Here is a 25,725-nt window from a genome sequence, read left to right as displayed (position 1 = left end):
AAGTGAAAGAGGAGAAATTATAACTGATACCACAGAAATACAAGGGATTGTAAGAAGTTACTACAACTACATAACAAGAAATTGGAAAACCCGGTGAAACACACAAACTACTAGAAAAATATAATCTTCCAGAACTAAATCATGTAGAAGGAGAAAGCCTGAACGGACCGATCATAGCTAGTGAAATTGAAGCAGTTATCAAAACACTCCCAGCACATAAAAGCCCTGGACTGGATGGCATAACAGGAGATTTTTAAAAAACATTCAAGGAAGAGAGAACCCCTGTCCTTCTCAGACTATTCCAAAAAATCCAAGAAAAGGGAAGACTCCCAAACTCTTTTTATGAGGTCAGCATCATCCTAATCCCAAAAGCAGATAAAGACACAATAATGAAAGAAAACTACAGGTCAATATTGCTGATAAACATAGACGCTAAAATCCTGAACAAAATATTGGCAAACTGCATCAACAATAAATTAAAAAGATCATACACCATAATCAAATGGGATACATCCCAAATATGCAAGGGTGGTACAATATTCACAAATCAATAAACATAACACATTACATAAACAAAAGGAAAGACAAAAATCACATGATCATATCAATAGATGTGGAAAAAGCATTTCATAAGGTACAGCACCCATTTGTGATAAAAACACTAAGCAAGGGAGTAGAGGGAGCATTCCACAACACAATAAAGGCCCTATACGAGAAACCTACAGCCAACGTTATACTCAAAAGGCAAAACTAATAGCTTTCCCATGAATTAGGAACAAGACAAGGTTGTCCACTTCCACCACTTCTATTCAACATAGTACTGGAAGTTCTAGCCACAGCAATCAAATCAGAAAAAGAAATAAAAGGCATCCAAATTGGAAAGAAGGAAGTAAAACTGTAATTGTTTGCAGATGACATAATAATGTACATAGAAAACTCTATACACTACACCAAAAAATTACTCAACCTAATAAGTTAATATGGCAAAACAGTGGGATACAAAGTCAATATTGAGAAATCAAAAGCATTTTTGTACACCAACGATGAAATATCAGAAACAGAAATAATGGGAAAAAATCCCATTCTCTATAGCAAGTAGAAAGATAAAGTACCTAGGAATAAACTTAACCAAGGAAATAAAAGAACTGTACTCAGAAAACTACACAACACTGAAGAAAGAAATTAAGGAAGACACAAATAAATGGCACCATATATCATGTTCACAGATTGGAAGATAATGTCATCAAAATATCCATACTACCCAAAGCACTTTATAGATTTAGTGCAATCCCTATTACAGTACCAAAGATATATTTCACAGATATAGAAGAAACATTTCAAAATTTATATGGAGCCCTAAATGACCCAGAACCCTCAGCAATTTTGAGAAAGAAGAACAAAGTAGGAGGGATCACAATACTTGATGTCAAACTACATTACAAAGCCACTGTAATGAAAATAGTCTTGTACTGGTGTAAGAACAGACACACATAGCAATGGAACAGAATAGAGAGCCCAGAAATAAACCCAAGTCATGGTCAATTAATATTTGACAAAGGGGGCAGAAGCATAAAATGGAGTAAAAATAGCCTCTTCAACAAATGCTGTTGGAAGATCTGGACAGCTACATGCAAAAAAATGAAAATTGACCATGAACTTACACCATACACAAAAATAATCTAAGGGTGGATAAAAGACTTAAATATATCTCATGACGCCATAGAGGAGAATATAGGTAGGAAAATTTCAGATATTCCATGCAGCAATATTTTTACTGATACGTCCCCTAGAGCAAGGAATATACAGGAAAGAATAAACAAATGGGACTACAGTAAATTAAAATGCTTCTTCATGGCTAAAGATAACATCAGTAAAATGTAAAGGGAACCAACCATGTGGGAAAGTATATTTGCCAATGATATCTTGGACAAGGGTTTAATTTCCAAAATATATAAAGAACTCACATGACTTCACTCCACGAAGGCAAACGATCCAATTAAAAAACTGGGCCAGGGACCTGAAAAGACACTTCTTGAAGGAGGACATACAGAAGGCCCAGGAACATATGAACAAGGGTTTTCTGCTTCTGCCCCCTTTGTCAAATATTAATTGACCATGACTTGGGTTTATTTCTGGGCTCTCTATTCTGTTCTATTGTTCTGTATGTCTGTTCATATGCCAGAGACATGGCTCAGCATTGCTAGCCATCAGAAAGATGCAAATTAAAACCACAAGGAGATACCACTTCACACCAGTGAGAATGGCCATCATAACAAAATAAATATGCAACAAGTGCTGGTGAGGTTGTAGAGAAAAGGTAACCCTTGTGCACTGTTGGTGGGAATGCAGGCTGGTACAGCCACTGTGGAAAACAGTATGGAATTTCCTCAAAAAACCTGCAATGGAACTGCCTTTGACCCAGCAATTCCACTGCTGGGATTATACCCTAAGAATTCTGAAACACCAATTCATAAGAACCTATGCATCCCAATGTTCGTAGCAGCACTATTTACAATAGCCAAATGCTGGAAACATCCTAAGTGCCCATCAGTAAATGAGTGGATCAAAATTGGGGTATATTTACATAATGGAATACTATGCAGCAGAAAGAATGAAGGAACTCCTACCCTTCAGGACAGCATGGATGGAAATGGAGAGTGTTATGTTAAGTGAAGTAAAGCAGGTGGTTAGACACAATACCAGATCATCTCTCCTTTAAGTGAAACCTAATAGTGAAAGCACACCAAACCATCAAGCAAGTAAAATAGAACCAGAGACATGGACATAAAGAACAAATGGTCAGTAACCAGAGGATGGGGGGAGGTGGATAATAGGGGAAAGAAGGAGAAAGGTCATCAAAGACATGTATAGAGGGCCCATTGACAAAGACTCAGGGGGATGATCGAATGTTGGTGGTAGGGAGGGTGTAGGGCAGGGGAGAGAAATGGGGGAAATGGGGACAATTGTAATTGAACAACAATAAAAAAGAAAAAATTAATAAAAAAGTAAAAAAAAGAAAAGAATATTAATCTCCATGTCACTGAGGTATTTTTCTAAATTTTCCTTGTCTGCTTTTTTTTTGGAGCATATTTATTTCCTCATTTTGCTCAACTCTGTGTTTCTATGTATTAGGCAAAACAGACATTATTCATTTTTGAGGGTGTGGCCTTATGTAGGAGATAAACCTTGTCATTCAACCTTACCCTAGCTCTTGATTGTCTCTTAAACCTTGTGATTATCTAAGTAGCCTGTTTTATTCTGGATAGGTCCCAGTTGTTGACAGTGTACTAACTCCTGTCAGTGTTCCAAAGGGAGTGATCCGAGGTAGCACCTAGTTTTAGGCTGATGCCAGACCCTCAGGCAGAAGCTTAAAGTATGCAAATATATACAGTCCAATGGGACTGCAATTGTAAAGCCTGCTGACCTCCAAACCAGGATATGTGGAAGTGACTCCGTTGTCAGTGAGACAGAATAATAAGAAGCTAGGAAAATTCTTGGGCAAGTGGAATGGAGAAACTGAGTTAAGAAAATTAAAGGCCAAACCGTTTGAGCAATTTACAGCCAGCTAGTAAATCCTTATATTCCCTAACCAAGGACACTTGAGAGTAAATGGTTTAAATTCTAATGGGTGTGTAATGAGATTCAGAAAGGGGTATAGGCAAATAAGCCCCCCCCCCAAAAAAAAAGCCTAACCTGAGGTCTGGGAAAAGCAGAAGCACAGAGACTGAGAATTATTTTGCATAACAGCAGTCTAGCCTCACAGAAATACTAAATAGTCTGCCTGGGTCTGGGAGATTGGCATAACTCTAACCCTTGAAAAGATGTAGCTGGAGCGGCTTCCTGCACCCTCAAGAGTGGCTTGGAGGCGGCTTCTGCATCAGAGGGCCAGGCTTGCCTGGACTAACAATGGCAGCTCAGAAAGGCAGAAGAAACCAGACTACTGAGAGGTGTATCCCAGTGTGGGAGGAGTAGGAAATGGAGTTATGGAGGTAGATTCCAGCAGGGATTTCAACCCAGGCAGGCAGGCATTTGGGAGCTTAATCACACAGTTTGGGAGCAGAGAGGGGGTTCTCTTGACCACACTTTAGAAAGTAGGAAAGCAGGAGGTAGCAGCAGTGGGTAGCGCTCGCGCTCTCTCTCTCTCTCTCTCTCTCTCTCTCTCTCTCTCTCTCTCTCTCTCTCTCTCTCTCTCTCTCTCTCTCTCTCTCTCTCTCGGCTACATAGTTTGAAAGGATGCAGAAGGATTTCCCAGCACACCAGGAGGAAGGCCACATGGTTTTGGATTAAGAATGGGAGACTAGCTGAGCTACAGACCTTTATTTTCTTTCCTTGAAATACAATACACCTGACTGGCCTGGTTTGGCAAGGGGAGGCACGACTGTGTGTGTGTGTTTGTGGGTGTTTTAAAGGGACTTTGAAATTTTATGGTGACATTCCACCATTATTCTGAAACTGCATAACTTTTAAGAAATAGTTCCTTTCCTTTTTACCAAACTCTGGCATTGAGAGCCACAATTCCTACTGGTGGAAGGGGGTGGGCAAGAAGAGCCATAAAGTAACAAGACCCCCAGGGGCGAAGGGTTTCTGTAACAGTATCTGGTCCCCAACATGGGGTTGAGAATTGCCTGTGGCAGACCGACCTCCCTTGGGTGTGGGAAAGTGAAAATGGAATTTCCCAGTCTCTGCACCCCATAAGCCTCCTAAACATGTAAAATGAAATGGATCTGGGAAGTGATTGGAAAAATTAGATGGTTTGGTTGAAAATTTGTTTCTGAGCACTGATTTGGAATAATGGAGTTGTGGGTAATAGTTTTGACAGACCTAGGCAGGCCTAGGAGGAATGGAAAATCACCAGGCGGGAAACTGCAGCCTGGGAAAATGCTTGCCTGGGAAACTGCCAGCTGACCCTATCCAGGACAAACAAATGCCCAGCTAAGATTGGGGTCTGGGGTAGGCCTATCCAGCATAACAGGATGCAGCTTTAACCTGAGGCTGACAAAATGAATGGTCAGCAGAAATGGCACCCAGCAACCAGCTCTAGCCAATCAGACTCTGACACCCCAACCAGTTACCCTTTGCAGGTTTTTGCGCTTAAAAACCCTGCCCTAAGAACAACTCAGAGAGTCTTAACCTCTATTGGTTGGCTCCACTTTCCCCTTTTATTCCCCGCTAATAAACCCTGCTCCTTGGCTCACTGCATCCATCTGGTTTCTTGAGTGACTCCGACCTAACAAGTTTGGTTTACATGTTGCTTCCAGGTTACTCTGGTCTGCTTGCTTACAATACCTCTCCTCCCTAATCAGAGAATACTTAACCTAAACCACAGATCTCTGGGGAAGGGAAGAAGAGGAATTCTAATGCAAATAGAGAGAGAACACAGGAATGGAGGAGCCAGCTTGGGCAGAAACCCTGACCTCCCTTTTAGCTCTCCCTCCCTTTCAGCTGCTCCTACCAAGAAAAACAGCATGTCTGAGCTCCCCCTAGGCATTTCTGCCTACCAAATTCCTACATTTCCCCTATATAAACTTGCTTCTCAAAGCTCAAGGGAAGGTGGATATGATAGAGGACTCAAGACTTGGAAAATTCTAGTTAAAGGTAAATAGTTATAAGCCTAGTGAGTAATGCATATGTTCAAGCTATTGTTTCAGAAACTTCAGATAAGGCCATCCTGGCTCCTGGGACAGTGGGGTCACTGCTAAAGATTACAACCTGGGAAACAAGTGGAGGCTTCTGGGCCATTGTGTTCCAGGAAGAGACCACAGGCCCCAGTGAATGGCTAACCGCACAGGGTGAGAATGCTGCAGATTCCTTTTATCTAATTTTCCTTGAATTTCAAAACCCCTCACTGAACCTTGTATATTCCCTGTTATAAAAAGGCTTGCTTGAAAGAAAATGTAAGACAGTCTGTTAGGGTGCAAATGCACCATCTTCTCAGACCTCCGGCCATACGAATAAAGCGCCCATAAAGATTCAATCCCTGTCTCTGCTTATTGGGTTTGGTCTGTGACAGGCAGCACGAATGCTTGTTTCTTTTCTGGTTTCAGGTAGGTTTTTAACCTGCCACCTTCTCAGGCTGCTAGCCTCTGATATTAATAAAAGTGCAATTATAATTCCCTGTCTCTGCTTTTTGGCTAAGCAGTGACAGGCAGCACAAGCCCTGACTCAGTTGGTTGTCCTCCTGTGGAGAGTAGGACCAATAAATATGGCATTGGTCTGGTCAAGATGGGATAAAGTATATAAGATAAAATAGCATCACTCATGTCAACCAAGATGACCGCCAGTCAGCCATGATACTTTGGTCCAAGAAGGAAACTACCTAAGTCACACTAAACACATCTGACAAGGAGACACACCTAAGATATCTGCACAGGTGACCAGAACAGCTGTGTCTGAAGAGTGGGACCACTCATAGAAAAGCTCCTGGGGAAATTCCCCACTTGCCGTCAGGGGTGCCAAGACACTTATCAAGAGATCCAGAAGGGTGGATTATACCACTCTCAAGGGTATAACTGAGGCAGGCTTCAGATCACTGCTGAGACACCTGAGCTCCACACACCAGAATGCTGCCACACTACTGTCTCTCTTGGCATCAGCTGCCAGAGGCTATGCCCTGCTGGACTGAGGACTTTGTCTGTACCGCTGCCCACCTGGCTGTGGAGATTCTTCCTTGCAAAATTCTGAAAGCTCCCTTGCCCATAGTGCTGCCTCCCGGACTTCAGACTGAGACTCTGGGACTCGGGTTTGTTACCAACCAATTCTCTCAGGTAATGTTATTACTGATTGTTTCTGAGTGATTGGTATTGTTATTAGGTTAGTATAGATTTGGGTTAAATTTACATTAACAAAAGCCAAATGAAACTGCATTAATAAAATCCAAGTGAATAGCACAGTTACTTGTGTTGGCTCCCTGTTTTCTTGGTGCCAGTGTCACCTGTAGGACTATCGGTCATACAGGTGACTTGCTGCTTTCAGTTCTTAAGGCCTGGATCAGATGATCCGAGTGGGGTCTGAAGGTTGGACTATATAGGAAAGACTATTGTGAACATATGCTCATGACACTACCAATTTCAACAGCTGCAAAAAAAATGGGGCCTCAGATGAGGGAGACCATGGGAGGGTGCAAAGATGGAGTCTCCCTGGCTCTTTCCCTGAGCACCTCTGTAGCCTCTAGATGTGTGGCAGACCTGAAGCCTGTCCTCAGGTTGGAGCTCCAGGATAACTAAATAGGTTTTTTCACAGGCAGACTAGGGGTGTGCTTCAGTGTGCTTGTGCTGTCTGTGCAGTGCACTAAGTGTGGTCGCTTGCCCAGAATTGCTTTCTGATTGTTATAGTTCTAGGGTCCAGGAACCTAAATTCCACTGGTCACCAGGGCAATGTGATAAAGGGATGTTTTCTGTGTGGACTGCACTCATTTGCAGGTTTAGCAAGGCTGCAGGGGAGTGGTGAGGAAAGACATGCCCACAGCTCTAGTGATGCAGAGCAAGAGCACTGAAAACAGGAATGACCATGGTTTGTATGCCCACCTGGGTGAGGGACAGCACAAAAATGGCACTTTCCAGCACCTCCATTACCCCCAAAATTCCCAGCTGGTCTTGACCCTTCAGTAGATGTTCTAAGATTAACAAATAAATCTTCTTCACACATAATCCAAGTACCTCTCAAACTGATGCGCCTTTGCATTGGATCCTGGGCCATGTTACCCCCTCAAAAAGAGTATCTCAGATCCTACAGCCCTTCAACCCCACAACCTTTAGGCATAAGCCTTACTGGTTTCCAACGTAAAATTTTTTTAAATATTTTTAAAAATTTATTTTTAGAGAAAGGAAGGGAGGGAGAGAAACATCAATGTGTGGTTCCCTCTCACATGCCTCCTACTGGGGACCTGGCCCACAACTCAGGCATGTGCCCTACACTGGGAATCGAACTGGTGACCCTTTGGTTTGCAGGCTGGCACTCAGTCCACTAAGCCACACAAAGAAGGGCCAAAGTAAAATGTTTTTAAGGGTCTCGTCACTTCAGTGAAGGTCCCAAGGTTTGTGGTACCAAATATGGGGCTCAAACCTCTACCTCTTCAGGGAGAAGCTCTTAAGTGTTAAAATCCCTCCCTGTGTGGAATCACTGCACCAGGGGTGGGATTTATTTATTTAAAAATATATTTTAGCCCTGGCTGGTGTGGCTCAGTGGATTGAGCATGGGCTGCGAACCAGGGGGTCGCTGGTTCAATTCCCGGTGAGGGCACATGCCTGGGTTGCAGGCCAGGTCCCCAATGGGGGCCATGTGAGAGTCAACCACACATTGATGTTTCTCTCCCTCTCTTTCTCCCTCCCCTCCCCTCTCTCTAAAAAGAAATAAATAAAATCTTAAAAAAACCCAACTTAGTTGTCACATTAAAAAAAATAATAAAAGTGTCTCCACCTTTTAAAAAAAAAAGAAAAAAATATATGTTTTATTGATTATGCTGTTACAGTTGTCCCAATTTTTCCCCCTTTGCTCCTCTCTACCCAGTACTCTCATTCCCTCCAGCACCCCCCCTCCTTAGTTCATGTACATGGGTCATGCATATAAGTTATTTGGCTTCTCCATTTCCATATTGTTCTTATTACTCCCCTATTTTGTACCTACCAATTTATACTTCTTAATCCCTGCACATTTCCCCCCTTTCTTCCCTTTCCTCCTCTCCACTAATAAACCTCCAAATGATCTCCATTTCTATTATTCTGTTCCTGTTCTGCTTATTTACTTAGTTTGTTTTTTAGATCCAATTGTTGATAGTTGTGAACTTATTGCCATTTTAATGTTAATAGTTTGATCCTCTACTTTTCTTATATAATTTCCTTTAACATAATAATAGCTTGGCGATGATGAACTCCTTTAGCTTTACCTTGTCTGGGAAGCACTTTATCTGCCCTTTCATTCTAAATGATAGCTTGCTGGACAGAGTAATCTAGGTTGTAGGTCCTTGCTTTTCATCACTTTGAATACTTGCCAGTCCCTTCTAGTCTGCAAAGTTTCTTTTGAGAAATCATCTGACACTCTTATGGGAACACCTTTTTAGGTAACTAACTGCTTTTCTCTTGCTGCTTTTAAGATTCTCTCTGTATCTTTAACCATTGGCATTTTAATTATGATGTGTCTTGGTGTGGTCCTCTTTGGGTCTAGCATGTTTGGGATTCTCTGTGCTTCCTAGATTTGCATGTCTATTTCCTTCATTAAATTAGGGAAGGGTTTTTTTTTCCATTATTTTTTCAAGTAAGTTTTCAATTTCTTGCTTTTCCTCTTCTCCTTCTGGCACCCCTATGATTTGGATGTTGGTACATTGGGGATAACCCAGAGGCTCCTTAGTCTATCCTTGTTTTTTTTTTAATTCTTTTTTCTTCTTGCTGCTCTGATTGAATGCTTTTTTGTTCTTTATGTTCTAAGTCATTGATTTGATTCTCCACATTCTCCAGCTTTGTCCCCTCCACTATTGGCTCCTGTAGATTTTTATTTATTTCACTTATTTTTACTTTCACTTCTGCCTGGGTCTTTTTTATTCTCTTGCAGTATCCAATGATTTCTTTGAGTATCCTGATAACCAATTTTTTGAACTCTGCATCTGATAGATTGCTTATCTCCATTTTATTTAGTTCTTTTTCTGGAATTTTGTTCTGTTTTTTCATTTGGGCCTTATTTCTTTATCTCTTCAATTTGGCAGCCTCCCTGTGTTTGTTTCTGTGTGTTAGGTAGAGTTTTGGGTAGAAAATTAAGAACAATATGGAGCTTTGACTCTTTGTCTTAGTAGCATGGCCTATTGTAGAAAACACCCCTGTAAATTGTGTGACGTGGAACCTTAGGTAATCGCCAGGATGGGGCAACCCATATCACTGCTCTGGGCCCTGTGTGGGGGAGAGCTCAGAGAGGGGACAATGCCACTGCCTAGCCTCTGGAGATTTGCCTGGCACTTGCTCTGCTGCCAGTTACTTTGCTTTTTCCCTGTAAGCCACTGCTGCCCTTCCAGCTGTTTGCCCTAGTGCTGAATCCCAGAGGGGGTGGGTCTGGGTAAGTCCTGAGACCATTGCAGGCCTTTTAAGAGGAGGCTCCTGAGAACTCTGCAGTTTCTCAGCTGCCCCAACCCTCACTGGTTTTTATAGCCAGAAGTTATGGGGACTTATCTGAAACTCTGGGTTGGGTAGTGTGGTCTGTGGTTGGATCCCTTGCTCACATGGTATCCCGCCCAATTTTAATCCACCACATATGAATGGGAACTACCTGTTCTGTGTCTCCACACCTCTCTGCACTTCTCCATGTCTCTGCCCCTCCTACCCATCTGAATGAATGTGGCTTCTTTAAATTCTTGGTTGTGGGACTTCCATAAAGCTTGATTTTATAACAAATCTGAGTGATATTTGTTTTGTAGTCTAGTTTTAATTTTTGCTATAGTTGTGCAAGGAGGCAAAGTGTGTTTACTTATGTCTCCATTTTGACCAGAAGTCAGGGGTGGGGTTTTTGTTGAGACTCTGACTCTGCCTCTCCTACCTATCTTGATGTGGCCCTTTTATCCCTTGTTGTGCAAAAAAACCTTCTCAGCTAATTTTCAGTTCTTTCTCACCAGAAATTGTTCCATATGTAGCTGTATTTTTGGTCTGGTTAGAATCCCCCATCTTGGACCCCAGAAAAATTTTTTCTAGCTTTAGCATTCTGTACTGTAGGGTTCCTTCTTTAGAGTCTTCTGGGATGTATTAAATAATATGGCTTCTTAGACCTTTCTCTGGTACTTTCTTCTATCTGCCTCCTGTATTTCTCCTCTCCAAACCTAAATTAGGGATGCCTTCCTCCACAGATCTCTGAGTGCTCCTGCTTGGAATCAGAAGATGCTACTGAGTACCCACTTAGATGGTCCCCATCACATGGCAGTCTCGGCATGAGCTCCGCAACCTGGGAAGGTCCAGAGCTTTGTCACTGGTCCCAGTGCTGACAATGGCATTTGCTTCCAGGATTTGCGTGTCCTTATAGCTCACTGTTCTTTTACTTTATTTTCTTCTTTTACTCCTGTTTTCTTTTTTTGGTTGTTAAAGAGTATTCTGACTTTTGTTTCTGAGGCAATTTTCACATTAAGGTTGTATTTCTTTAATTTCTACCAAGTTCTTGTTTTATTTTACCAAGAGGGCTTTTCAGAGTATATAATCTTCCATTGGAAGAAACAAAGTTGTCTTATTTGTGCATTTAAAAAAATACATGGGCCCTGGCCGGTGTGGCTCAGTGGATTGAATGCTGGACTGCGAAGCAAAGGCTTGATGGTTCAATTCTCAGTCAGGGCACACGCCTGGGTTGCAGGCCAGCTCCCCAGTATGCGGCGTGAGAGAGGACACCACACATTGATGTTTCTCTCCCTCTCTTTCTTCCCCACTTCTCCTCTCTCTAAAAATAAATAAATAAAATCTTTAAAAAAAGAATTCCACTAAAAAAAACAGTCAATTTTCCTTGAGGTTGTGTAGAATGATCTGTACTAAATATTCTCATCTCTTTGGTAAGTTCTTTTTAAAATATGTGAGTATATACTAGATAACTTTTCCTTGTAATGTTTATTTATTCTCTTTTAAAATCATATTTAACTATAGTTTCCATATCAGTTTCTTTTTTATTCTGTCATATTTGAATAGCTATATATATAAGAATATTGTGAGGAAGGACTTGGCAACAACCAACCACCTTAGAGGTGAAATTGTGCCTCTAACCCACTTTCTCTTTAAAGAACACGTTCTTGTGTTCACGTTGTTGAGAATAGGCCTCAGGTTAGTGTTTGGTGTTCTTCCTTTAGGGAGAGCAAGTTGCTAGAACAGCTCACAGTAAATGAGGTTTTCTGTTCACAGCTTCTCTTTGTGGTAGTTTAGGAGGCACAAGAAATAGAACTCTGACCAATGTATTTAATTAAAAAATTGCTGAATGAATACATAAGTGAATGAACTTAATGGACATATCGATTGCATGTGTCATAGCTACATCAAATTACCTATGACCATCAGTGAGAAATTGTTTTTCCATACATCTGCTCTACCATCCATTTTTTATCTATAGTCTGAACTCCATTCTTACTGTATAAATGATCCTGCTATTTTTCATCACCTGGAGATAAACTTCTAACTCCTCAGACTGACACACAATAGGAACTTGTGTGATATTTTGCTCAAACTAGCAAAGTAGAAACTAAGATGAAAAACCAAAATTATTAAGAGCCTTGTTATGCTCCTGCTTTATGTTTAGGGAAAATCACTGACAGAGTTTCCATCTCTGTATTGAACCATTTAGGCAAATAAATGCTTATTGATTTTAGCATACAGAAGTATGAAATGAAAAGTTTAGTGGTTCTTCTTTGTATTGTAATACCATGTCCTGGCTGAGTCCAAAAGACCAGAGGTACATGATCAGCTGTAGGACAAAAAAAAAAAAGCCTTTAAATTTTGCATGGATATTATATGAAAACAATTGAGAATTATGATGATAATTATGACTTTAGAGATATTATTTACACAAACAGAAAGAATTGAAATGCTGTCTTGTTAAAGTGATAACTGGAGCTTAGTGTGAGCCTTGTTTTAGTGTGCGCAAAACTTAGCATAATCCTGCATAAGAGGTTATAGAAGCAATGATCCCAAAATGAATTCAGTGTGGAATTCAATAAATACTAATAATCCATAGAAAACAGTTACTAAAAACATAAAACATATGCATTGTGAGAACAACAAATATGATTTAATACATGTTGAACAAAGTTAACCCAACCTAATTTACCTGGGAATGTCATTGTGATAAAAATTTTAAAATCATCTAATTTATGCTTGTGTCTGTCAGTGTTGACCTTAATATCCAGGACGTATATATCGCCAAACTTGTTCTTGAGGTGCTGAGGACTGCCAAGGCACACGAACTTTCCCTTCACCATGATGGCCAGCCTGGTACAGAAAGCATCGCATTCCTCCATTCTAGCAAAACATGATACCAGAACAATGTAAAATTGAAAAGTTCTTTGTTGGAGGACCTCCTTCTATAGTTCTGGATTTTGTGACTCTATTTTCAAAGGGAGGTGGAATTTGTCCATCATAAATCTCAGGTGGGGGGGTGAAAATTTTTCAAATGATAAGTACAATATGAAACCCTCACACAAAACATTTGAACTCCTTGTCCCCTCCCCACTTTTAGTTACTTAATGGATTCTTGGCTGTTCCACTGATTATGATTAATGAGGAAGTTACATTCTCAAATAAGTTTATTGTACAATATTTCTAGCCCCACATAGTTCTCTCTTAACAATAACTACAATGCTTGCTAACCCTGTTCCAAGCCTCCCAAGGAGTCACACCTGTGGGAGGTTATGATAATGGCTTTGCCACTTTCACGTGCTTGTGTCACAGCATCCCAGAGTAGGCGTCGGGCTATTGGGTCCATGCCCGTTGATGGCTCATCCAGCAAAATGACTGCAGGTTTTCCCATTAGGGCAATAGCAGTACTGAGCATACGTTTGCTTCCTCCACTTCATAGAAGGAGAGAGAATGCAGGGAAAGGGGAGGATATACAAATCAGTTACTTACAGGATAGTGTTAGCACAAATGTCTCAAATGCTGAGTCTCAGCAAGCACTTAACATGGATATCCGCAATGCTGGTTAGATGAGACTTCAACAAGGTACCAGTTTCAAGCACAGGTGTATATATCAATTATTTTATTTAAAATATAGAAGAGTGACTTTTATGTAACTGATTTCAGCAGCATTATCAGTGACATTTATTTACTAGTTCTTAGGGTGTTATGATTTTCCAGGTACATAAACCCCACCATAATTTATAGGGTATAAATCCCTTTCTTCATGGAAAAAAAAGAACCACATGGACACCAGGGAAAATAAAATGCTCCCCTTTGAGATTCAGAGGCAACAGTTCAAACATAAGTAAGATTTTGAGTTTCATTTTTACTAGGGAAAGACATAGAACCCCACTGATCTGTCTTGTTACTGCATTTTAACTTAGTGATTCATTACATAGTTTCACAATTAAGTGATTGTGTGGCAGAAGGAATTAAGTGGTGCTGTGGGCATTTTTTTCAAACAACAGAAACATAGGGAAGCATCACATTAGCAGGAACAAAAAGATCAGCATAATGACTCACCTGTAGGTTCTGATAATCCTGTCAGCATGGGGCTCCAGTTGCAGTGAATTCAACCATTTGCTCACATACAGCTGAATTTGGGGCTCAGAGATTCCCCATAATCTGGCATACATGGTCATTATTTCCCGACCAGTCATGTATTCCAGCAAGGCATCAGTTTGAGGACAATAGCCAACTCTTGACTTCACCTGATTACAAGAATTGCCTTAATAAGGACTCGAGCCACTGAGCATTTTTGAATGAGAAAGACAACCTTCATTTCTCCACATCATGCCTCTAAGAGTCCTACCAAGAATTTTCTTTACTAAATACTATAAAATTATAGCCAGTGGATCTGTTGTAATAAATTGAACTAATGGGTTTCCCAATTCAATTTTAATAATCTTGGGGATGAAGAAGTTAGCAATAAAATCCCATAGTCCACTGAATTTGGCGGAGTATTAGAATATGAGATTCTCCCATCATTAATGAGGAATTATGAGGGGTATGGCCACAATGGATGTTTTTGTCTGCAGCAGTTGCACAGCCATGTGTAGATCTTATTTCATAGTAAGGTTGAACCAGAGGCAAAGCCTTTCCCACTCCCACAAATAGGAGAATTCAATGAATGTTGCTTTATCTATTAACCAAGTTTTTTGTGGATTTGTCTTCAGATGCACATAGACTAGATATCCAGAGAAAAGATATGAATATTAGTTTATTATAATTAATTAAAAATTTAAAATAAAATTATTTTAAATAACTGAAATTCATACCTTTTCTCTGGGATTTTATTAATTAATTTACAGTGATCCTAAACTATTTATACCCCTAGATTCTTGGCAGAAATAGACTAAACCCTTTCTTTATTCTCGGTATGAAATTATTCTCTCATACAATTTTTGAAAGTAAATGAGCTACATGCATAGATAACTCAGTGAACAAGGGAAAAATAATATGAATGCCATTAGCAGAAACAATATGTACCAGAAACACTTGTACTAACTTCAGGTATTGAGATTAATAAATCAGATAGAAATGACCATACTTATTATATTTAAATAAATTTTAAAAGCCTAAAACTATCTTAATGAAATAGGAAAGTATAAAGTCATGTAGACCTTTTAGAAATGAACCATATATCTAAACATCTGGAAACTAAAAAATGAGTCATATTACAATTTCTGTGAAAGGATTTGACAGCAATTTAGTCACAATAGAAGAAATTAACCTGCTGAATATAGGTCATAAGAAAGTTCCTAGAATGCAACATAAAAATAAAAAGGGAACTATAAAAGCAATATTGGGAGATAAGGATGATAAACTGGAAATAAAATATCTAGATAATTAGAACTGCAGTTGGACAGAAAGATGGGAACAGAAGAAATATCTAAAAAACTAAGTAGTGAAAATATCCAGGACCAATTCAAGATATTATTTGATAAATTCAAGAATGCCAATAACTCCCAAGAGAATTAAAATATAGAGATCCATGTCTAAGTAGTTCATATTAAAACTTATGTAAACAAAAAGAATACTTAGAAAGCAGCCATAGAGAAAAAATATCTGTAAAGAATGTCAGACTAACAGCTGAGTTCTCAAAAGTAGTGATGGAAGCTACATGATAGTGAAACAACACATTAATTTGTTGACTAAAAATAATTGCAAACCTCAAATTCTATACATAGTGAAAATATATTTTGCCAGTCAGGATGAATTAAGGGCATTTACAGAATGGAAGGAAAACATGAATAATAAAAGATTTTCCCCTGAGACTGAGATGGAGAAAATGTCTGCAATTGCAATTGCTATTCAATACTGAGTAGAGGTTCTAGCCTTTCAATAAGCAAGAAAAAAACCGATAGGATTGGAAGGAAAACAAACTCTTACTATTTGTATCCAGTCATGATTGTGTAAGTAAAGATTCTAACATAATTTAAATATAAATATTGGAATTAAGAGAATTGAGCAATTTTGTTGAATACAAGTTCAATATTTATTTATTTTTAATATTTTTTTACTTTTTCACTTTAAGACTTTCCTTTCAAATTGTTTCTACCCTAGTGCACAAATGATTTTATTGTTCGATTTTTTAAAATTACTAACATTTCACAAAATAGGACTTTCCAGTTATCTTAGTATCTTTGAAAATATACGGCATCTTTAATTGTATTTATTTTTTGAGTGGACAAATGTATATTTTGATTTCCAGCCTCCAGTTCTTTTTGGACCCAGCTGCCCCTGCCATTTTCCTATATACCTTTCTGTTGGTGGGCTGTACATTCACAAACACATCCTTCACCCTGCCCCCAACCCACGCACACATTGGGTTTTTATTTTTAAGTGGGTACTCTACACTCCAGGCTTTCTGTGTTCAGATGGCCCCAGAGATTATAAACAAACTGTGCAACTACCATGAAGGAAGTCAGAGATCGAGGAAGAACAAAGGCTGGAAACCCATTTATTTACACAGGCGGCAGTCCTCAAAGCACAGGTGTATTAAGACCAGACCTGAAGAACAGTGGCTCTGCTGCCAGGAACAAGGTGCTATGGTACACAGTGCTTCACTGTAGGTTTGTTTCCTTTAGAAGGCCATATCCACCACCTGAAACTTGGTAAGACCTTTCCATGATAGATGCAAGCCAGGGTCACATATTCAAATCTGCCCAAGCTGGCTTTTTGCTGAATCTGAGTCCCTAATTCAAGTGAATCTCTTAGAAAGATCCTCACTGGCCTTCTTCATGGTAGCAGGATCAGAGCAGTACCATCTGGGCCCATTAACTTAAATGCCTGTAACCAGAGAGCAAGGCAGGACAACTGGCAGGTTACACTCAGTCCTCACTTCATCTTTCACTAGCTGCTGTGACAGGAAATTATTTCTCTTGATTTTTTTTTTTTTTTAAAAAGCAAGATCCTGTGTTTGTGGTCTAATGGAGAAAATGTAGTACATGCTATGAGAAAAGTTGTCACTGGACTGTGTGAAAAACTCATGAATTTGCCCTAGCTGGTGTGGTTCAGTGGATTGAGTGCCAGCCTGTGAACCAAAGGGTCACTGGTTCGATTCCAGGTGAGGGCACATGCCTGGGTTGCATGCCAGGTCCCTGGTGAGGGGCACATAAGAGGCAACCATGCATTGATGTTTCTTCCGCTCTCTTTCTCCCTCCTTTCCCCTCTGTCTAAAAATAAATAAAATCTTAATAAGAAACTCATGAATTTGTTGTGTTACTGCTTGTTCAATAACCTGCTCCAGTTCTTGGATGGAAGCATTACTTAGTTGCTGGATACTTGGGAACTTCTGAAGCAGAAGGGAAGCTTTAACTTTTCCAACTCCTGGGATCTGTTGCACAGTTCAAAGTAGGGATGGCTCAGAGATTAGAGCCTATTTCTTCATGAGAAAAGGATTCTTACTGGGCTCTTTGGTTTGCTCTTGATCTAACTGGATAATGAGGCAAGAGTCTTACATCTGGTTGGCCATTGGAAGCAACACCATCCCAAGGTTCACTTCTGTATGGCTGGGGAGTACTGTTCACTCATCTGTGCTTTTTTCGACTACTAGTCCTTGAAGATTACTAGAATTTCTAATGTGAACAAGTCTGTTTTGGTAGCTATTCCCTGCTGCCAAATTGGCATCCTTGATATAAAGAATGCAGGATCTGATAAACAAATAAAAATCTACTGGTGCCAGGCCATCCTCAAAAACAAGTTTAATTTTCCCTTAAAATGCAGACAAGAAAAGTTTCGTGAGCTTTGGATGAAATGGCAGGAATAGGTAGAAGTGGGGTGAGGAGAGAGGATTTATGTAGAGGGCAGCCCACCAACCTGGCATGCCCTGTGCCAGCTGCAACTCACGCCATTTCTCATTGGCAACAATGTGCCCAAAAGGCACCTGCACAGCGCTTGTGCCATCCTTGGGGTTCCTTTCCAAGGTGGCTTTGATCTAGAGAGGGAAATGCAAGGTGGAATTTGAGCAGGCTATCCTGCACATGCCCCCACATTCCACTTGAAGCTGGGGCTCTTGGCAGGAGCCAGTCTGCAGTGCTGTCTAAAAAGACTGAATTATTTGCCAAAGTCTTAGAACCAGGAAATTCCTGTCCTGGTAGCCCTGTCCCTCATTTTCATCACCTGCCTGGCCCCTGTTATCCCAGTTCTAAACATTCAATATTTAAAAAATAAATTGTATAGACCATCAATAAGTAATAAAAATAAAATCATTTAAGTGAATATTAAAACATAAAATATATTAAAATAAACTATACACAATAAGCTGAATTCTCATTAATGTAACATAATGCACAACTATTAAACTATTATTCCAAGACACTGAAAAACAAATACATGGAAAGATATATTTACTATAAATATGTCAATCTTCTGGGATCCCACTCAAAATCTCACCATTTATATGCAAAGATAAGATAATTTCTCAATTTACCTATAATTTTAAAAGTTTGAGAATGGAATTGGAAGATGGTGGCAACATAGGTGGGAGCGGAATCCACTTCCCCTCAGCGCCAGGGAAATACCTAGCTGATCTGAGGAGCAGAGCGAACAGCCAACAGTACTCCAGCATATACGAAGATTAGAGACCAAAGATAGAGGACATTGAAAGATCTGACGGTAAGAAGAGTGCTCAAAGACAATAAGGTCCCCGGGACCCGGGAACGCGCGGTACAAGGGCGGCAGAAGCGCCAGCCCTGGCACAGGGGCGGCTGCAGGAGTCTTGGGAGAGGGCCAGGCTGTGCTGTGAGCAGCCAGGTGCTTGATTGGACCAGGGGAGCTTGAAAAGGAGGAATTTCTCAAAAAGAAAAAGAAAATAGAGACACTCAGGGGCTAGTTAGAGAACTCTCGGTAGTAACCGAGGCCACTGGCACCCCTCCCCCCTCCGCCCCTGGACTGCGAGCGGGGGGGTGGGGGGGGGTGGGGGGGCGATAAACAGCACAAAAAGTGACGGCGCTCACCCGAGGTCCGGTCGCGCGCGCAGATTAGCGAACGGGGCCCATACCTGAAACCCGGGAGGGGCGCCCACACCTGAAACCTCCGAGATCATTTGCAGCTGAGGCTAGCTGCTCCACCCACAGGCCCAAAACCTGGGAACCGAGTGCCGTGTGATTCAGTCCCAGGGCGGCCCGCCCGCTCGAGAGACTCAAGCCCAGGGCTGGGCGGCTGGATCGGCCCCCAAGCATAGAACTTCAGGCGCGGCGGATTGCGCGCTCACCAAGCGCAGGGCTGGCTGGGTGCGCGTTTTCCAAAAACAAAGCTGCTGGTGAGTGTACTAACTCCAGAGGCCCAAGCCCGGGCGGCTCGATTGGTCGGCCGGCGGCACGCTCAGGGCACAAAATACATCACAAACCCAAAGCGGTTGGATTCCCCTGCTGTGCGCGCAAGCGTACCAAGCCAAAGCTGCTGCAGCCTCCGCTTGCGTGTCCCAAGAACAAAGCTGCTGGAGTGGCTGATCAACGGCCTGATTGACTGCCAGGGACCACACCTACAAAACAGCGAAGAGTGTGACCCAGGAAGGGAGAAAAGTGAAGCCAATCCTTCCAACCACCCCCTCCCATTGCACAGACAGGACACCAGCAGATATAACCTGACCGGTTCAAAGCCAACAGAAGATTTTTTTTTTTTTTTCTTATCTTTTTTCTTTTCTTTCCTTTCCCCCTGAATTCCTTCTTCCTCTCTCCTTTTTTTCTTTTTTTTCATTCCTTCTTCCTCCCATCCTTTACCATTTTTATGTCTTCTTCCTGCCTTCTTTTATCGATTTCTATGTTTTAATTTTTGTTAAAATTCCTTCTTATCTTGCCTATGATCTTTCTTTATTACTTCTTCCCTCCTTCCTTCCTTTCCTCCTTTCCTAGTTCCTTTTTCCCTCCTTCCCATCTTTGTTTTGGTTTTTTTGGGGTGGTTTTTTTTGTGTGTGTGGTTTTTTTTGTGTGTGTGTGTGTGTGTGTGTGTGTTTTCCTTTCTCACCCCCTTTCTCTTTTTCCCACAGGTGAGACAACAAAACCTGGAGGGCTGAAAAGACTAGAGTTAGACCGTGTTAAACACATAAACGTCACCTCAAGACCAGTGAGCACAGGAGAGTAAGGAGACAGCACCACCGAATCCCATTGGCATTCTACCATAGAAGTTCATATCATAAATCCAGGGAGTCAGAAAAAAGCAATTTAAGAAGCAGAGGCCAACAAGAAGAGCCTCACTAACAATGGGAAGACAAAGAAACAATTCCCAAATGAAAGGAAAGGAGGAAGTCTCAGAAAGAATACTAACCGAAAAAGAGGCAACTCAACTATCAGATACTGAGTTCAAAGCAATGGTCATCAGGAAGCTCACTGAGCTCTCTGAGCTCAAAGAGAACTACCAGAAACTACAAGGAAACTACAATGAACTCACTGCAAACTATATAAACATGAAAAAGGAAATAGAAAATATCAACAAGAGCCAAGAGGAAATGAAGAATACAATTTCTGAATTGAAGAACACAGTAGAAGGAATGAAAAGCAGACTTCATGAAGCAGAGGATCGGATCAGCGAGCTGGAGGATAAAGTAGAAAAAAACACCCAGAAGGAGCAAGAAAAGGAAAAGAGGCTCAGAAAGAATGAAGAGGCAATAAGGGAAATGCAGGACAACATGAAACGTAACAATATCCGTATAATAGGAATACCAGAAGGAGAAGAAGAAGAGCAAGGGATAGAAAACCTGTTTGAAAAAGTAATGATGGAAAATTTCCCTAATCTGAGGAGAGAAAAAATCACCCAAATCCAGGAATCACAGAGAGTCCCAAGCAAAAGGAACCCAAAGAGACCCACTGCAAGACACATCATAATTAAAATGTCAAATTTCCAAGACAAAGAGAGGATCTTAAAGGCAGCAAGGGAGAAAAAGGAAGTAACATAGAAGGGAGCCCCAATAAGGTTAGCAACTGACTTCTCAATGGAAACGCTCCAAGCCAGAAGAGAATGGCAAAAAATATTCCAAGTAATGAGAACCAAAGGCCTGCAACCAAGACTACTTTACCCAGCAAGGCTCTCAATTAAGATAGAAGACCAAATAAAGAGTTTCCCAGACAAAAGAAGTCTAAAAGAATACAGCTCCACCAAACAAGTTCTGCAAGAGATGCTAAAGGGACTGCTTTAAGGAAAGGAAGGAAAAGAGAAGACAGAGGAACACAGGTAGGAAATAATGGCAATGAATAACTACCTATCGATAATAACCTTAAACGTAAATGGATTAAATGCTCCAATCAAAAGACATAGAACAGCTGAATGGATAAGAAAACATGACCCACACATATGCTGCCTACAAGAAACCCATCTCAGGACAAAAGACTTACACAGACTGAAAGTGAAGGGCTGGAAACAAATTTTCCAAGCAAACGGACAGGAAAAAAAAGCAGGGGTAGCAATACTCATATCAGACAAAATAGACTTCCAAAGAAGGGCCATAAAGAGAGATCCAGAAGGTCACTTCATAATACTCAAAGGAAGAATCCACCAAGAAGACATAAACATTATAAATATATATGCACCCAACATAGGAGCACCCAAATACATAAAGAAAATCTTGGAGGACTTCAAGAAAGATATTGACAGCAACACAATTATAGTAGGGGATTTTAACACCCCACTATCAAAAATGGACAGGTCTTCCAAACAAAAGATCAACAAAGATATTGTGTCACTTAACAATACCCTAGAGGAAATGGACTTAACTGATATATAGAGAGCTTTTCATCCCAAAGAAGCAAAATACACATTCTTTTCAAGTGTTCATGGAACTTTTTCAAAGATAGACCACATGAGAGGACACAAAGCAAGCCTCAACAAATTCAAGAAAATTGAAATCATATCAAGCATCTTCTCTGACCACAAGGGTATGAAACTAGAAACCAACCCCAAGGGTAAAAACCCAAAACACTCAAAAACATGGAGACTGAATAGCATGCTATTAAACAATGAATGGGTCAAGAACGAGATTAGGGAAGAAATCAAAAACTTCCTGGAAACAAATGAAAATGAACTCACAACAATCCAAAACCTATGGGACACAGCAAAGGCAGTCCTGAGAGGGAAGTGCGTAGCAATACAGGCCTACCTCAAAAAGATCGAAACACTTCAAACAAACAACCTAACCCTATGCCTACAAGAACTGGAGGAACAACAACAAAGACAGCCCAGAGCAAGCAGAAGGAAGGAAATAACAAAGATCAGAGCAGAACTAAATGACATAGAGACTAAAAGCACAATTGTAAGGATCAATGAATCCAGGAGCTGCTTCTTTGAAAAGATAAACAAAATGGACAAGCCTTTAAGTAGGCTCATCAAGAAAAAAAGAGAGAGGATCCAAATAAACAGAATTAGAAATGAAAGTGGAGAGATTACAACTGAAACCACAGAAATACAAAGGATCGTAAGAAATTACTATGAAGACCTGTATGCTAAGAAATTTGAAAACCTAGATGAAATGGACACATTTCTAGAAAAATATAATCTTCCAAAACTGAATGAAGAAGAAGCAGAAAACCTGAACAGACCAATAACAGCAAAGGAAATTGAAGCAGTCATCAAGAAACTCCCATCACACAAAAGCCCTGGACCAGATGGCTTCACAGGAGATTTCTACAAAGCATTTAAGGAAGAACTAACCCCTATCCTTCACAGACTATTCGAAAAAATCCAAACTGATGGAAGACTCCCAAACTCTTTTTATGAAGCCAGCATCATCCTAATCCCAAAACCAGATAAAGACACAACGAAGAAAGAAAACTTCAGGCCAATATCGCTGATGAACATAGACGCTAAAATTCTCAACAAAATATTAGCAAACCGCATCCAGCAATATATTAAAAAGATCATCCACCATGACTAAGTGGGATTCATCCCAGGGATGCAACGATGGTACAATATTCGCAAATCAATAAACATAATACATCACATCAACAACAGCAAAGACAAAAATCACATGATCATATCAATAGATGCGGAAAAAGCGTTCGATAAGATACAGCATCCATTTCTGATAAAAACACTCAGCAAAGTGGGAATAAAGGGAGCAGTCCTCAACATAATTAAGGCCATATATGAGAGACCTACAGCCAACATCACACTCAATGGACAAAAACTTAGAGCTTTCCCACTAAGATCAGGAACTAGACAAGGATGCCCTCTCTCACCACTCCTATTCAACATAGTATTGGAAGTCCTAGCCACAGCAATCAGACAAGAAAAAGCAATAAAAGGCATCCAAATTGCAAAGGAGGAAATGAAACTGTCACTGTTTGCAGACGACATGATAGTGTACATGGAAAACCCTATAGACTCCACTCAAAAACTACTCGACCTAATAAATGAATTTGGCAAAACAGCTGGATACAGAGTCAATACCCAGAAATCAAAGGCATTCCTGTACACCAACAACGAATTTGCAGAAACAGAAATCAGGAAAAAAATCCCATTTGATATAGCAACAAGAAAAATAAAGTACCTAGGAATAAACCTAACCAAGGAGGTAAAAGACCTGTACTCAGAAAACTACACAACACTGAAGAAAGAAATTAAGGAAGATACAAACAAATGGAAGCATGTACCATGTTCATGGATTGGAAGAATTAACATCATCAAAATGGCCATACTACCCAAAGCAACTTATAGATTCAATGCAATCCCTATTAGAGTACCCATGACATATTTCACAGATATAGAACAAACATTGCAGAAATTCATATGGAACCATAAACGACCTCGAATAGCAGCAGCAATTTTGAGAAAGAAGAACAAAGCAGGAGGGATCACAATACCTGATATCAAGGTATTACAAGGCCACTGTAATCAAAACAGCCTGGTACTGGCATAAAAACAGGCACATAGACCAATGGAACAGAATAGAGAGCCCAGAAATAAACTCAAGTCTGTACGATCAATTAATATTTGACAAAGGAGGCAGGAGCATAAAATGGAGCAAAAACAGTCTCTTCAACAGATGGTGTTGGGAGATCTGGACAGCTACGTGCAAAAAAATGAAACTTGATCACCAACTTACACCATACACGAAAATAAACTGAGGATGGATAAAAGACTTAAATAGAAGTCATAACACCATAAAAGTCCTAGAGGAAAACATTGGCAGGAAAATCTCAGACATTCCACGCAGCAACATCCTCACAGAAACATCCCCTAAAGCAAGGGACATAAAGGAAAGAATAAACAAATGGGACCTCATCAAAATAAAAAGCTTCTGCAGGGCTAAAGAAAACAGCACCAAATTACAAAGAGAACCAACAGTATGGGAAAACATATTTGGCAATGATACCTCAGACAAGGGCCTAATCTCAAAAATATATAAAGAGCTCACACGACTCCACTCCAGGAAGACAAACAACCCAATTAAAAAATGGGCAAAGGACTTGAACAGACACTTCTCCAAGGAAGACATACAGAGGGCCCAGAGACATATGAAAAGATGCTCAGCATCACTAGCCATCAGAGAGATGCAAATTAAAACCACAATGAGGTATCATCTCACACCAGTCAGAATGGCCAACATAAACAAATCCACAAACAAATGTTGGAGAGGATGTGGAGAAAAGGGAACCCTTGTGCACTGTTGGTGGGAATGCAGACTGGTGAGGCCACTGTGGAAAACAGTATGGAATTTCCTCAGAAAACTAAAAATGGAACTGCCCTTTGACCCAGTAATTCCGCTGCTGGGATTATACCCTAAGAACCCTGAAACACCAATCCAAAAGAATCTGTGCACCCCAATGTTCATAGCAGCACAATTTACAATAGCCAAGTACTGGAAGCAACCTAAGTGCCCATCAGCAAACGAGTGGATCCAAAAACTATGGTATATTTACACAATGGAATTCTACGCAGCAGAGAGAAAGAAGGAGCTTATACCCTTTGCAACAGCATGGATGAAACTGGAGAGCATTATGCTAAGTGAAACAAGCCAGGAAGTGAGGGACAAATACCATATGATCTCACCTTTAACTGGAACATAAGCAATAGAAGGAAAAAGCAAACAAAATATAACCAGAGTCATTGAAGTTAAGATCAATCTAACAATAGCCAGGGCGGGGGTGGGGGGTGGGGGTGGGACAGTGGGTAGAGGGGATTACAGGAACTACTATAAAGGACACATGGACAAAACCAAAGGGGAGGGTGGAGAGGGGGGAGGGAGGTGGGTTCAGCTGGGGTGGGGTGGAGGGATGGGGAGAAAAGGCATACAACTGTAATTGAATAACAATAAAAAAAAAAAGTTTGAGAATAACAGAATAAAATTCAGAGGGATTCCAAGATGGCTGTAGAGTAGCTAGAAGCTTCTGCCACTTGCTCTCAGCCCCAGACCTGACTTGCAGCTAAATTGCAGAGCAATTAACTTGAAAAATCAGTTAAAGTGTGGCTGACCTGAAATTTAATAAACAGGAGCATGGATAAAGACAGGAGGAGACAAGGAGAGGGTGAGCCCTCTTGTGAAGGTGCACAGCTGGGAAGCTGGAGGGATTTTGCAAGCAGCAATATTTCCTAACCCTAGGAGTATGGGGTCTCAGCCCCACCCAGGGATTCCCAATCCAGAGCAACAGAAATGAAAAGGGGAGCTGGTACAGCA

The 25,725-nt window shown here is 40.6% G+C and overlaps 1 protein-coding gene and 1 pseudogene across 1 annotated transcript in view; both read right to left on the bottom strand.

Annotated features, from left to right (window-relative positions):
* Positions 1 to 25,725, bottom strand: part of LOC112304861 (phospholipid-transporting ATPase ABCA3-like) — a 298,559-nt gene that overhangs the window by 8,122 nt on the left and 264,712 nt on the right. Inside the window, exons 26-28 of the mRNA XM_024560544.2 lie at positions 14,139 to 14,326; positions 13,337 to 13,507; positions 12,769 to 12,959 (exon numbers count right to left, since the gene is read on the bottom strand). Of these exons, the coding sequence (XP_024416312.2) occupies positions 12,769 to 12,959; positions 13,337 to 13,507; positions 14,139 to 14,326 (550 nt within the window). The remainder of the gene's footprint in view (positions 1 to 12,768; positions 12,960 to 13,336; positions 13,508 to 14,138; positions 14,327 to 25,725) is intronic.
* On the bottom strand, positions 15,325 to 19,164 carry LOC112304690 (Fanconi anemia core complex-associated protein 24-like; annotated as a pseudogene).

Source organism: Desmodus rotundus, chromosome 1, assembly GCF_022682495.2.
Source record: "Desmodus rotundus isolate HL8 chromosome 1, HLdesRot8A.1, whole genome shotgun sequence".
NCBI classification, from domain to species: domain Eukaryota; kingdom Metazoa; phylum Chordata; class Mammalia; order Chiroptera; family Phyllostomidae; genus Desmodus; species Desmodus rotundus.
The sequence above is the reverse complement of the archived record's forward strand: the minus strand, read 5'-3'. Positions and strand labels throughout refer to the sequence as shown.